We start from the raw sequence: 15,225 nt of genomic DNA, 5'->3' as shown, positions 1-15,225 counted from the left end.
GGTAGGTATACGCCATGGTACATTAGCAGCAGGACAAAGGATGGGATTGGTGGCCAGGAAAGCACACTTTACTTTAGTTGTCAATGCAACATAAGCTACTTATGACAGAGAAAAAATAAAATATAAGGAAGGTAAGTAATGTAAGAAATGGTAAATATATATTTTAAAGGGCATCATTTGGGTCGAGTAAGGCTGCCATGTGTTCTTGCGTTTTAACTATGCTCCAAATCATTTCCTTACAGTTCAATAAGGCCCCACGTTGGGCGCTAAATGTCCTTTTAAGTGAAAAATTTTTGTTATAATTGTAACCTTTTTTTTACTTCTCAAAACCTACAAAGTCTCTTTAAAGTACAAATTAGAAGGTATCCCTTGGTCTGATGATTATGGTAAATAAATATTTTAAAGGGAATAATTTGGGTCGAGTACTACTACGTAAAGGATACCATGTGTACTTCCTGTAATTGCAGAGCGTTTTAACTATGCTCCACGGCCTTTGTTGCTGCGGGTGCAATTGCAACAGCAACTGCAACTACTTGCTGCTGCTGCTGTTACTTGACACATGTCAGTCACTCACTCACAGGCAAGGGATAACCAGGATGTGCTACCATAAATTTCACTGTTTGTGATACACACTCTCTCCGACTTCTGCTGATGATGACTTGGCACTTAAACTGCCAAGGGACCAAGTGCCAGGACATTCGATCAACATTAAGCATACGCCGCGTTGGACACTGAAAATCCACAGCACATCATTTGAATGCTTGGCGGCCTTAACCAAACCATCTGATGTTGACTTATGGCCGCTCACTTTTGAGCTGAGAACTGAGAACTTTTCTGGGAAAACGGAAATTACATTTCGCTCACTTCGTGTGCAATTAAAGTTGGCCAGGTGGAATGGGTAGCGGGAAAAGCGGGCTAGACTTTTCCCCCCTTTTATAGTTAGCCTTATGCATTTTGCATTTGAAATTGCAGCGCGAACGGGGCACACACATTTTAAAGTGTTTTTCTGTTAATGCGAATTTGAAGTTTGATCGATATGTGGGGCGTGGCTGGCGCTGCGGCCGCCGCCCACTGGCCGCCCGGCATTAGAGGTCATACGAAGCGGGCCCATCATCATTTTAACGCCAGTTGCCGCGGCGAGTTGTTTGATTTGCCGCATCGCAGCCGCTGATTCATTTGTTCTCCCGAATTCAATCCTGGACTCCTGACCAATGTCCGATTTGGCGGCAGGAATGGCCAGCAGTGATGAGGAGGGTCTGCCCACCGGAGGCAGCGGCGGTCGTCAGCGCGTCCAGCGGGACTACAGCGATTCGAGGTTGGAACGGGTGGCCAGCTATACAACGACCACAATGCGCCTCAAACCTGATAAATGGACCAAAATGATGTCCAGCGATGAGCTGCGGGTGAGTTGCGACTGTTACACAATGAAAAATTAATAAAAGTTTAAAATTAGAAACAAAAAAAATGTTATAAAATTGTGTAAGCTTAAAAATATACTTTTTTTAAATACGTGAAAAATTAGTTTAAAGTTTTCTAAAAATATTTGCTACAAAAAAGTTTGTATGTTTCACGCAAGTCAAAAAATAATAAGTAAGCATTCGGAATATATTTTATTCGAAATACAAAAGGGATTTAATTTTATAACCAACACAAATATTTACTCATAATATTTACCAAGACCTAATTGAATTTGAAGCTCATAAAATAAACAGTTCATTATACAAAAGCGTTAAAAGGATTGTGCAAATATTAATTACAAAGGATGTATAAAACTGGATAATAAAAATAATTTATTAGTGCACTAAACATTTCAGTAGATTTGTATTGAAATTGAAATAAAATAAAGCAAAAGTGTGCCAATTTAAAACAATATATGCAAGTGATTAGTTTTCTATTTTAGAGTCTAGAGCAGCGGTCGGCAGCGTCCTATTAAGTGAGCATAGGAAATTGTTCTGCTCGAGCGCTGCCTCCACGTATACTGTAGAACAGCGGTCTGCGCACACACACTGTTAAGCCGCCCCGTACAATTTACTCACACAAATATAAAACAAAATGTAATTGTATGAGTGTGCCGACCGCTGGTCTAGAGTCTAGAGTCCTGCATGAGTGTACTTGGAAGTCAATTTTTAAAATCAGTTAACTTGGATCCCTTTTTTCATTTTTTTTTTCATAAGGAAAAAACAAGTGATTTAATATAAAATAAATAGATATAAAATAATTTCGAATCACCTAAATAATTTGCTTAGTAATTTTATCACTCCCACTCACTTTTATTCTGTGCTTGTATCACTTATTTTTTTTTACGAGTGATAAAGTGAAACAAGTGATCCAAGTTGACTCACCTGAACTCACTCACTCTATTTTCAAAAAGTTGACTTGTTTGTCAATTCAAGTGTACTCATGCAGGACTCTAATTTTAGCTGTGTATTGAAGTTCCCATTGTGCTTTTACCATTGCCTCTGTGAACAGCGCATTGTTTTGGACTGGCAGAGTGGCCACAGTCGCGTCCTGGTGATGACACTCAGTCCGGGCGGAGATCTGGTGCCCAGGAGTTGCCTCAGTGACCTGTACCTGCCGTATTCGGTGCAGAGCTCTCGTGGATCTGTACCTTCCTCCTCCCCTGGGTTTCCTCTGGATGGAGATGAAGCCATGGCCAGTGTGACGGCCGCCGTATCCGCCGTGGTATCTGCCACGCCCGGTGCCCTGCTCATCCCCCTGCCACCCGCCTCCTCCAGTTTCACGACTTTGGACGGCGTGCCGCGCGGCAAGTGCGCCTACTTCGTTCGCCGTAATACTTCCGACGGACCTTTGACGGCAGCCAATTTTGCAGAGAGCATTCTGTACGGCGACTTCCCGGTGCACAGCAAAATCGAGACCATGTCGCTGCTGTTCGACGAGGTGCTGCAGCCGCTCTTGGAGGAGGCACAAAGTCAGTGGCCCGCCATTGTTCGAAAGGATCTGCAGGCGCGCATCAAGGAAGTGCGGAACACGCTGACCGAGGTGGGTGATTAAGCTGGTACACTCGGGAAAAAATCTACTTGAAATCGGAATGTTCTAAGGGAAATTAAAAAGAAATCCATTCAAATGGGTGCCTAAAAGTATGCATCAATATATTTCTGATATGAATGACTTTTCACAGCATACTTTTAGACACCTTTTAAAATGATTTTAAAACTCTGTAAAATTTGATGAAAATATAAACTGTTTGCAGCTTTTATTTTTTAAAAATTCAATTAAAAATATGTTTTAAAAGTTGTCTAAAAGTATGCAACAATATATTTCGGATCTGACTGATTTTTCACAGCACAGTTTTAGACACCTTTAAAAATGACTATTGAAAGCTTTTATTTTTTAAAAATTCATTTCAAAGTATAGTAGATTTTTTCGCGAGTGCCGCTGGCAGCTGTGCTATCTCATCAAATTAATCTAATTGAGTGCAGTGGGGCGAAGGCTTCGAGTGGGAAGGTTGGTCGGTTGTCGGTTCCCCCTCAAACCGATCCCATTTGGAGCTACTCCGTCCCATTGTCTTGGAAGTATTTCGCTTAATTGGCAAAACTTTTCATGTGTCTACGGGCGATACGTAATACGTATACATTCAGTGTCTGTATATACTTTATTGTTATCCCCACAGATTAAGGGCAAAACCAACAATCGCACAATTTTATCGTTATTAGTTTCGCCAACAATCGTCGAGGAAGTGTTTGCCCACGTGAGCCAAGGGTAAGTTTCAGCCATTCGATGGCCATTGTCTTACAGTTCCGCCCCTGCCCTCCAGCTCCACCAGTTCAGCTCCTTGGGCTCCTTGAAGATGTCGCCCCAGCAACAGCTAACTGGCATTGTTTATGTGAACAGGACAGAAAGAGATAGGCTTATTCATGATACCAAATTGATTTTCATTGGCATAACTTTTCGCATGAATTGCTCGAAATTTATTTAGCTTGCAATTCCGGGTAAATTCAAGTTGTTTACCCCTTGGCCGCACAAAACTGGTGGCATACTTCGATTATTTTCCCATCGTACAAATGCTTTTAATTAAATTACAAATATTAAAGAAAGAAAAGGCAATCTTCAGCTGGCCATCAGCATTCTTAAGAAAATTGTCCAGAACTTAGCCAAAATTGCTATCGATACACACACGACGTCAAGAGCCTTTAAAAATGTATTAAGAGATTTTTGCTTCAGTAATTCACAATATTCGAATCAATGAAGACAAAATGAAAATGAAAAGCCAAGCAGGGGAAAAAATCAAAATAAACCATAAAGTCATTTTGATTGGTATCAATTTTGTATTGAAAACTAAGTAAGGCAAAAAGTTTTAAACAAATAGCAACATGAAAAGGGGACGAAGTCAAGTGCAAATTTGTTGAGAATTAGGTCAATAAATGTTTCCGCTCATTATAAAAGTTCCTCCCCATGGACCAAAGTTTAGTTGAATAGAATTCGAAATGAAAGCCGATAATACAACTGGCAATTGAGAAACTTTAAACCTTGTAGGATTGCCTAAAAAGTTAGAATTCTAGTTCAGTTAAAGAGATCAACATTTGAAATTATTTTAAGTTCTTAAAAACATTTTTAGTCTTAAATAGTTAGAATTCTAGTTCGGATGAAAAGATTTATATTTTAAAGCATTTTAAGTTCTTAAAAAAATTTTGTTTGATTATTTAAAAGATTTTTTCTATCAATTTCTTTAGTCATTTAAGGCCAGCACTGGATCCCAAATTCCGAAACTTGCTAGAAGAGATGTTCATTAACTGGACCACCCAGATGCACGACATTGTCCTAGAGCGTTCCGAGTGTCAACCCTTGGGATCGGCCACCTTGTCCTCCGGACATCCGCCCAAGCACTTGACACTCGTTTCGCTGCCCGCCCAGGAGATTGGCTTTTGGACAAACCGGAAGTTAAATTTGCAAAATATCTACGAGCAGCTGCGAGAAGCGACGCACAAAACTCTGGCCCAGATTTTGGAGCGAATCGAGTCGGTTTACTATGTGCCATATGCCACTGCCTTTCGGAAACTAGTGGCCGCCTGGCTGGAGGCGCAGGATGTGTCCCTTTGGCTGCAGCCGCTGCTCCGCCAGACTTCCGCCTTCAATTCGGTGCAGTTCAGCAACGGCCATGACCTGGTGGCTCCCCTGGTCCACGTGGTCCACCTGGTGTGGAGCAATGCCAGGTACTATCGCAGCACCCAGCGGATGAGTGTCCTGCTGCGCTGCATCTGCAATATGCTTGTTCATCGGGCGGCCGAGGATCTGGAGTTGCAGCTTCTTTTCCAGGGAGACGCCGACGAGGGGCTACTCAAAATCAATCGAACCACCGAAGTTCTGGAGCTTTTCAAGTGAGTTTTAAGCGGAATAATATTGAGAATAGCTAGATAAGCAAAGAAAATATATTTTTAAAAAATCTAAAAAAATTTCTGTGGAAAATCTTTTTAATACAAGAAGCACCGTTATTAAAATATCTACAAATACCTATTTTCATTAATGTGGAACTAAATTCTAAACATTTTAATACATTCTTAATTAAGTTAAGCAACGGAAACTATTTGTATTCTTTTGTACACATTTATTTAAAACCATTAATTTCATTTGAAATATTATATTCTTTTTATTATTACGTAAAATCATATAGAAAATCAATTAATTGCAATCAAACCAAAGAAGTTTAAGTATGTGTCGGCAAAGCTGATTTACTTTGTTATATAAGCTCCTAACTTGGCTAATTTCCTAAATATTTATTATTGAATATATTAAATTTGCCAAAATTAAATTATGAATTTAAAGCTCAGACAGTTGAGAATTTTGTTTTTAGGTATTACCATAAATATTTAATGTGAAGTTCTAATAACCTAATTTTGCCAGGCAACGAATGCTGGAGTACAAGGAGCGCTATGCCGGCAGTCAGGTCCTCTTGCCCGCCCTCGCCGATGGAGCAGCTGCAGTGGCTCCTTCTCCCTCACCCGATGACCAGCAGCAGCTGTGGCGCTTCTGCCACGAGGATGTGTTTGGCCAAACACTCGATGGCTTCTCGGCCCAATTGATGGAGCTGCGTCAGGTTTTCGAGGCGGCAGTGCAGTTTCAGCAGCTCGAAAAGCTCGAAGTGGGCGGATTGCGGGGCAAAATGCTAACAGAACGCGTTAGAGAGGTTAATAACTTGGTAAAAGGTTTTATTCCAGAATTATCTGCTATCTAATATTTATCCTAGATTTTCGGCGAATTCAAATTACTTTTCGAGCAATGGAGCAACGTGGACATCGATCTCACGGCCTCGGTGGCCAGCAAATGGAAATGTTTTCGCCGCGAACAAGTTCTCTTCTTCGGTCGCATGCAACTTTTGGAGCAGAAACTGGCCACCGTTTTGCTCCAGGCCTTCGAACAGTGCCACAGCTGGACGCACTTGCTCCGGCTGACCTTGATGTTTGGCTGCCTGCTGCAACGTGCAGCTGTGCGACCGGAATTGGCTCGAGTCCTTCCGCACATCCTTTTCATCTACGACACGGAAATGGAGCAGCTGGAGGAGAATGTCAGGGAAGTTCTGCTGGGCTACGAAATTCGAGGCTTGACCGCCTTGCCCATGGCCAACAATTTTCCACCCATCGCCAATGCGATGATGTGGCTGGAACAGCATATCAGTCGATGCGATGAATTTGGAGCAAAAGAGTTAAACCAACTGATTGAACAATTGTAAGTTTGCAACAAAAAAATATTCTCAAATTTAAAGAGTATCAGATATACGTTATTTAGTAAAGTAACTGCTTGCACTGCTTGCACGCGTGCCACTATTATTTCTTCATAACTTTTAAATGAATAATCCGATTTTAAATATTTTTTAATATTTAGAAATATGGTATAATTATAAACATAAACATATTTAAATATTTTTAAATTTCCCAGACTAAAAGAGAAATCAGAGCTGCAGACGTTGCCCCTTCAGTGGGCTGCTTTGCTCTCTCGTCGCAATAGTTTGACCACCAAACTGACTAATCTGCAGATGAAAATCTGGACCTCCTGGCATGAGAGCATTGATAGGCTCATCATTCGGGGACTAGATGAATCGGTGCTCTCCCGATCAGAGGATAATAGTCAGCTCTATCTCAACTTCTCCCCGGTGCTATTTACCTTGCTGAAGGAGACCAAGTATTTGCTGGCCCTGCAGGCCACTGGCAGCTTATCCGGCGATCTCTTCCAGCTGCCGGAGCCACTGCTCACACTCTACGGACAGCGGGATGCCTACTGGGAGCGTCGCATACGACTCATCAAGATTGGGGAGTTCTACAACGGCATTCGCTCGGGGGAATGTGCCGCAGCTGAGCTGCAATTAATAAGCAATGACCTGGCGACCATCGACGAACAGGTGGCACGGGCCTGTCAGCAGCTCAGTTGGCGGAACTACGGTGAGTGGAAGATATAGCACCAAAAATAATTACCAGAACTCACCCTGTAAAAATAAAACCTAGGACACACTAATTTAATCTAGTTATCATTGGATATTTCCATTGAAATCTCATAAAAATGTTCATTCAGGTGTGTCCCAGAAAACACTAGAGTTTTTTCGGAGAGTTGCTTTCAAAAACAACAAACAACTAAGAAACTCCCTTGTTTTCCTTGTTTTCTCAATCAAAAGCAACATAAAAACAATTGTCGGGTTCCCTCAAACCTGAATTTGATGCTTTGAAATGTCAATTTTTTTCGTCCTACATTTGGTTCAGTTTGTAAGTTTGAAAATATCTGCATCATTTTCATAAATGTCCAAGGCTTTGGTAACCTTTTTTCGAATTAATTTTGAAGAAGATTTAACAAAATGCATTGGATTATGTGTTCAGCGGCTTAATTTTAAATGCTGATCGAAAGAAATTCAAATGTATCGGATGAAACTGAGTAGCCCTTATGTTGTTTTTCATACAAGTGCGTGTCAAAAAGCAAACTTAAACCTCTATTTTTTCGGGGACACCGACATTTCAGGGGGTTGTTTTTAGCAATACAAATGTCGGGTTTTTTATGTCAAAAAGATTTTGAATATGGGCTACAAAGGAAAAAATTTTAAAAAGCCTACTGAAATGTTCTTCAAAACGCCTCTAGCTATGGAAATGTCGGAACATTTTTGAAGGAACCCAACAATTGCTTTTGAGTTGTTTTTTGATTGTTATAGTTTTCAGGGACACACCTGATTAAATTAATAAGCATTTAATGAATTACTCACATTACAAGGCATGTTCACGTCATTTACAAGCTCAATTTTCATTTTCTTTGAAATTTTAATTTCAGCTTATGATTTTAGGACTAAATGCCTTCAATTGGCTATATTTATTCCCCTTTAAATTAAGATGCGTACTTAGCAGTAAAAAGAAAATTAGCTTAAATATTTTTATTTCCTTGTGTATCGGTAACATCTTCCCCCAGATGATCCGCTTGTGGCGGACATCTTTGAGCAGAGCCGGGATCTCTTTGCCCGCCTGCAGCAGTCGCATGGCAATCTGGATGCCATCCTGGCCAGCATGCGTCGCTGGAGCCGGGAGCCACTGCATCAGCGCAGCTTATACGGTCGCAATCTCCTCGATCTGCGCCACCAGCAGGACCGAGTGCGTCTGCGATTGCTGCAGTGCGACGAGACCAAGATGCTGCTCAATCGCCTGCTGATTGCCAACTTCTGTCTGTTCTTCAACTATGAGGCCCAGGAGTTTCAGCTGTACTCCAGGGATCTGAGTGTTCAGGAGGTGAGTAATAATCAGTAGCCATTATTTAAGAGTAGGATTCGCATTTAACTATAAAAATTAAGTGTAGGGTTTTGGGATTCCGGTAATATCGATCCTTATTTTGAAGTGGAAAACTTCTGAGAATTAATGTTATTTCTTATTATTTGTTGCTTTCAAATTTAATGATAAAATTAATAATGTTAGACATTTTTAAAAAATATTTTAAAGTTTTTTTTTTGGTAAATTTGTATTATTTTATAATTAATACCTGATTATTAAGAATTAAATAATTATTTTTAGTTTGTTCGTGAATTTCCCAAGGAGCAGCGGCGGCAGTACAACAAATACCTGGCCAGCGTGGATGAGTTAATATGCCGCGAAGTTCGCGAGGCAATGAGAATAAGGTTTCTAGACAGCCTGACTTAAATTTCTATCATCATCATAATCATCATCATCATGTTTATGATCAGTTTTATCAGTAGCACTCATCGCCAATCAATTGCACTCCTTCACCTGCCAGGGCAGCTAACTATTTCATTACATTTTGGCACGCTGGCAGCTCCTTTCATGTCTCATCAGAACTAATCAAGTAAATGAGCACGAAATCGCACAACTGCAACCGCAAAAATGAAAGACACCTGCAGAACGGCAGAAGTGCAACACCAGCAACACCTGCAACACCTGACAACAACAACCACACACTTCACGACCGCAGCAATATGGGGGCAACAATGGCAACAACAAATTGCCGCGGGCCGAGCATTCATGCGTCAATTGCATGTTTCACTTAGCGGCACTTTTCGTGATTGCATGCAGACAACGTCAGACAAATAAGGGGTTCAGAAGGGGGTTTGGAAGGGGGTTCAGTCCCTAAAGGGGGCGTGACTGAGACCTGCAAACGAAATAAGCTGCAAAACAAACTGAACACTAAATTTAATTTTCACATTACTCATACGCCGTGTAATTCAGTTTAGAGTATTTGTACAAAGAAATGACAGCAACAGCAACAGCGAAGGCAACGACAACAGCAACAATTCCAGTGGATCTCGGTGCTTCAGCCAGCATGGCAAGGTTAGTCCTACAGCAAATCACAACGCCACAGGCGACAGGAGGAGGAGGAGGAGTACCAGGAGGACTATCTGGGGGAGCCCCGCCAGCCATCAACGATGCTCCACTCTTCGAAGTTAAATTGGAGCTGACGGAAACGGAAATACGCTTTTCGCCCGCCTTTGATGCAAGTGTGGAAAATAATTTTCAACAAATTGTGGAGCAGCTGTTGCTCGATATAAAACAGACATGCGACTGCATGCCAAGAATTGTGGCTGACAATGCGCTGTCGGAGGATGATGAAGACGACGAACAGGAGCCAGAGAAACCGAATCGGGATCGGGAACAGGAACTGAAGGGACAGGAGCAGGAGGAATCGAAGCCGCAGGCCGTGCAATTCAACCTGCTGGCAGCCGCCAAGGCGTATAGTCAAAAAATGGAATGCACTGGTATGGATTTCGACACCCCAATAAGTGGTGGCATTTTTGTATACCCTTTTGAAGGATCCATTTATTTGATAGGAATATTTTTTAAGGTGTCTAAAAGTAGGCTATAAAAAATATTGCATTGATTTTTATTCATTTAGAAGAAATAAATTACAGCATACTTTTGGACAGCTTTAAATAGTTTTCGTAACACCAATAAGTTGTTGCATTTTTGTATACCCTTTAAAAGCATCCATTTATTTGATAGGAAAATGTTTAAAGGTGTCTAAAAGTATGCTATAAAAAATATTGCATTGATTTGTGATTAATTTGAAAGACCTTTGCTCTATAAATACATTATTGCATACTTATAGACAGCTTTAAAAATGATTTTAAAACCCCTGATATAAAATATTCTCGAATGAAATGAGTTTCATTAAATTTTAAATGTTTTCGAAATGTATTGGAATAATTTGTCTTCAATATTCTCTCAGATAGTTCAAAAAGCTTCATTAAACGTAAATTTAAATAAATTTATTTTCCTTTTTTGTTAGAGTTTCTGTATAAAAACTTGTTAATTTGTAAACTCCCCTGTTAGGATATACAAGGTTCCGCATACCATTACTCGCTATAAAGTCTTGATTGTCTGTTATCTACCGTTTTTCACTTATTTTTCCCATATTCCTCTCTGTACATCCCAGTCGATAGCCTGGAAATGCTGGAGAAGGCGATACGCGATGCCCTGGCGGATACGGTTGAGGCGGCAGCGGCATATGCTGCCAAATTCCAGGCCTATGCATTCCTTTGGACCCAGCAGAGCGGCGACGTGCTGGCCGCCTGCATGCAAACGGCCAGGGAGCAGACGCACCACGTCAGCGCCGGCGGCTATGCCATCATGGAGACGTTCAAAAAGGAGGTGAGTTGGAAAAAGGCAAACAAGGAGAGCCGGAGACCCCAGGGCACTGAATGCCAACAGCTTTAGTGCCGGCGACACTCACACCCAGCAACTCGGGAGGAGCAGATAAGGATGTGGAAGGAGAAGGATCGGGGACGCAGACTGGGCTGCTGCTCAATTGGCAGCCACACAATTTACGCCATGTAGCCCCTGAGACCAATAACGCTTGATAAATGCCAACCATTTAGGGTCAAATGTGTGGCAACTGACCAGGGCAAACGAAAAAATATACAGAACAGAAAAAATATACAGAACCCCGAAACAAAACAAAGCAAAACACTAAACAACTGCTTAACCACCGCATGGCGTCGTTGACTTATGTTCGGGGGCAATTGGGAGCCACTTCCTGCAGCACAGCAGGCAAATCGCCGACGTATGCGTAATATTTTCTTTAAACAATTATCAAACGCCCCGAAAAGTATGCAATAAATTACCCAAAAGGCACTCGCACTCACACACACACAGAGGCTAAACAACAAATCATGGTCAAAGTGCACGGACATGGCGTGAAATTGGGTGTTGCCCAATAAAATAAGGGAAATTCGCCAGCAAGACATGGCCAAACAGGAAAGCAACGAAGTCTGAATGGTCTGATCTTAAACATTTCATCTTTTTGCGGGGCGGAACCTTTTATTTTGCAAATGCTAAACACGTTTATATTTAGCCTCCTGAGAGAAAGCCAATGGTGGGATAGAAAAGGACATGATATTTAGTGGCTATCTGATTTAGTAATGGTATTGTTTTAGAAATTTATGAATTCTAGGATGTTGGGTGTAAAAATGGTAAATTCATAATTAGATATTACTTATATTTAGACAAAGGTTATAAGAGGTTTTAAATCATTTATAAAAGTGTCTAAAAGTATGCAACAAAAAATTTCCAATAGGATTCATTTCAATGCATACTTTTCGACACCATTTTAATAATTTTAAGACAATATTGGAAACTTTTTAAATTAAAATTGTAAATTTATGTATAGTTTTTCAAAAAAGTATTCAATAATTTATTCAAGATATAAATTCAGTGATACCCTGCGCCTGGAATAGAGCACGAAAAATCACTGGCCGGCATTTTATTTATGACTAGCCATTGAGTTGCCTCTGGGCGCAGCTGGTGCGCTTAATAAACCGACGGCAGCGGTACAAATACTATAATATATACACATCGCATATAGGGGCTTAGCCTGTCCACACATGTGTGTATACAAAACACACACCCATGTGTGGCAAATTAGCAAATAAATTAGGGTAGGACCAAGTCAAACGGAAGTTGTCACTCCCTAACCTACCGGATGTTCCACAGATCGAGAACTACAACGAGGTGCACGACGCCATCGACCAGTGCGAAAACCGGGAGTGCATCAACGGATGGCTAGCCCTCGATATCAAGCCACTCAAGTATGGCCTACTCAATCTGGCCTGCAAGTGGTCGCACCTTTGCAAGAAATGGCTACTCCGATACGTCCAGGGAACTCTTAAGGTAAGAAATAAATAAATAATAATAATAAAAATACTTAATTTTACCCATCCTCAGGAAATTTTATGATATTAAATCCATGAAATTAAAAAATATTATAAATCAATTATAAATTATGTTTATTTAGTCCAGGAATAATTGAAACTGCAAAATAGATCTAAATATTTCTTAATAAATAAGGAACAAAATTTTATTTAACTTTAAACATTTTTACTTTAAAATATCTACTATACAATTTTATGTCTTTTTATTGCAGTAATATTACATTTTCTTCCGATGTTTTATTGCAAATTGGGTACATAGTTACTTTAAAGTAAAAATAATAATCAAACTAATAGAAAGTATTTTTCCGTGAAATATTCGAAAATAAATAACTGGCTTTAACTGGCTTTTAACTATTTGGCCCCAGAAGCACTTATTGCTCACTGAAAAAGTTTGGGAACACCTTAAATCGCGGTAAACTTCTTTTTCTTTTCCAGGAGTTGAATGCATTCATTGCTCGCGGTCACGAGACGCTGCAGCTGCATATCGCCCGCCAGGACTTTTCCGCCCTGCTCCGCGTTTTGGCCATCATGTCGGAGATTCGACAGCGGGAGCCGTATGCCGATAACGTGTTCAAGCCGCTGAAGGACATCATGGGTCTGCTGAAGACCTACAATGTGGAGTTCGAGCCGCAGTTGTTGCGCGGAATCGAGCAGTTGCCGCAGCAGTGGCAGCAGCTGAAGCAGTCGAGTACCGTTAAACAGGAGGCGCTGCAGGACACTCGCTTCCATCAGCAACAACGCGTGGCCGCTCTCATCGGTCTGCACACCTGCCACATGCAGCATTATGCCCGCCAGTTCCAAAAGATGCCGGTACTTTATCACTTATATATTCTATAATTATTTCATGTAACTATAATAATCTTAACTTAACTGGGATCTTAACTAATCTTCTAGTTCTTTCGAGTGCCCTGCCCCCAAGTTTACGATGTCTGCGACGAGGTCTTTGTCCGGCTGCACCGCTTCCGTCGACAGCAGCGTCTCTATATCCGCTGGGCCCGACTCCTCGACATCCAGCCACCAGATTCCGCAACACTGCAACTGTGCGAGGTCGAACTGAGAAGGGTCAAGGTAGGTCTATGTACATGTTCATGTCATTTATCCTCAGCCAGCCGAACTTCTTAAATAAATATTATCTGGAAATGTCAAAGATTTTTTATTATTATTATTATTATTATTATTATTATTATTATATTATTATTTTATATTTTGTTTTCTATTTTGTTGTGTTTATCAATACCTATGAAAATGTAGAAGAAATTTTTTAAATCGAATCATACATTAAAAAGTTATAAGCAAATATTGGATAATAAATTCAAGCAGCTTTGCAGCATGCATATCTCCATCTCCCTCGCTCTTCCTTATCTGAGTTATGGGTATATGATAGTCGATGTAGTCCAGCCGAACTTCTTACATAAATAACATTTCCTTGTTATCATCGGAAAAATTAGATTAATGAGTACAACGAACTAGCAAACACTTATATTTTTCTTATTTGCTATTTTGTTGTGCTTATTAATGCCTGTCGAAACGTAAAAGAAATTTTTCAAATAGCACCATAAAAAATTATAAGAAAATACTAGAAGCAGTGCAAGCTGTGTTTACATTTGTTAAAGATGATAAAGTTGAAAGTATTAATAACTTAACTTTTTAAAGAAACAGAAAAAAGACATGAAATGTCTTAATCATAAACAGGTTATTCATAACCAAACTAATACTTGATCCTGAATGCCCTTAGCAATTGTGGGACTTTGTGCGCGTCATCGAGTCGTGCATCGTGGACTGGCAGGCGACGCCCTGGCTGCTCATCGACACCGATGACATGGAGCACGAGTGCAAGAAGTTCACCCGCGACCTGCGCACCCTGGACAAGTGCATCCGCGAGTGGGCGCCCTATGTCCACATCGTGGGCGTTTTACGGGAACTGGTCGCCTCGCTGAGGGCCATCACCGAGCTGCAGAATCCAGCAATTACCGAGCGCCACTGGATGGAGCTGATGCAGCTGACAAAGGTGGGCATAATACAGGGATTCGGGTGTCGCGTTTGTGTGTGCTTCCAAATGATTGAGCGGCGGTACAGCAAGGACTACAATAGAATGGAGCCGGCATTCTGCCCGCTGGCTGATGTGTCTTTGTGCCAAGTTTACAATGGCGCGCACATTGGGCAAACACATTAGCGGGGGTGATGTGAAAACCTCAGGAGCTGCAGGCTCCCAGGATATGAACACATGGGGATTTCCAACCCGTAATTTGCCCAAACAAAAGGGACAAACTACATATCTCAGCAATTAGATTCCTAAATCCCTGATCATTGTCGCATTAATTACTAAAATCTAATCAACAATTTCTCGCTCATCTCTTTATGCTCAGCTGAGTGGAGAGCATTCCATGGAGGAGCTGGTAAGTGTGTAAATGTAAATGAAAATCCAAACTAAATCAGTTTCATCGAAATCATGAATTAAAATGTAGTTATCGCATTTATGCCCATCTAAGCCCAATCAGAAAACTGCCACAAGCCAACCGTCGGTCGGTCGGTCATTCATGGTTTCCGGATTATGTGCATTGTTGAGCGACGACATGCCTCCAGTTTCC

At 41.0% G+C, this 15,225-nt stretch overlaps 1 protein-coding gene across 1 annotated transcript in view; it reads left to right on the top strand.

Moving 5' to 3' along the window:
• Positions 1-1,211: 1,211 nt before the first annotated feature.
• The window catches only part of LOC108063539 (dynein beta chain, ciliary), a 38,557-nt gene continuing 24,543 nt past the window's right edge, over positions 1,212-15,225 (top strand). Inside the window, exons 1-15 of the mRNA XM_017150663.3 lie at positions 1,212-1,403; positions 2,470-3,000; positions 3,632-3,720; positions 4,692-5,336; positions 5,860-6,142; positions 6,203-6,681; positions 6,892-7,391; positions 8,398-8,711; positions 8,991-9,094; positions 9,660-10,186; positions 10,864-11,078; positions 12,420-12,596; positions 13,073-13,447; positions 13,532-13,705; positions 14,373-14,645. Coding sequence (XP_017006152.2) covers positions 1,212-1,403; positions 2,470-3,000; positions 3,632-3,720; positions 4,692-5,336; positions 5,860-6,142; positions 6,203-6,681; positions 6,892-7,391; positions 8,398-8,711; positions 8,991-9,094; positions 9,660-10,186; positions 10,864-11,078; positions 12,420-12,596; positions 13,073-13,447; positions 13,532-13,705; positions 14,373-14,645 — 4,878 coding nt within the window. The remainder of the gene's footprint in view (positions 1,404-2,469; positions 3,001-3,631; positions 3,721-4,691; positions 5,337-5,859; positions 6,143-6,202; positions 6,682-6,891; positions 7,392-8,397; positions 8,712-8,990; positions 9,095-9,659; positions 10,187-10,863; positions 11,079-12,419; positions 12,597-13,072; positions 13,448-13,531; positions 13,706-14,372; positions 14,646-15,225) is intronic.

Source organism: Drosophila takahashii, chromosome 3R (assembly GCF_030179915.1).
Source record: "Drosophila takahashii strain IR98-3 E-12201 chromosome 3R, DtakHiC1v2, whole genome shotgun sequence".
NCBI lineage: Eukaryota > Metazoa > Arthropoda > Insecta > Diptera > Drosophilidae > Drosophila > Drosophila takahashii.
The sequence above is the reverse complement of the archived record's forward strand: the minus strand, read 5'-3'. Positions and strand labels throughout refer to the sequence as shown.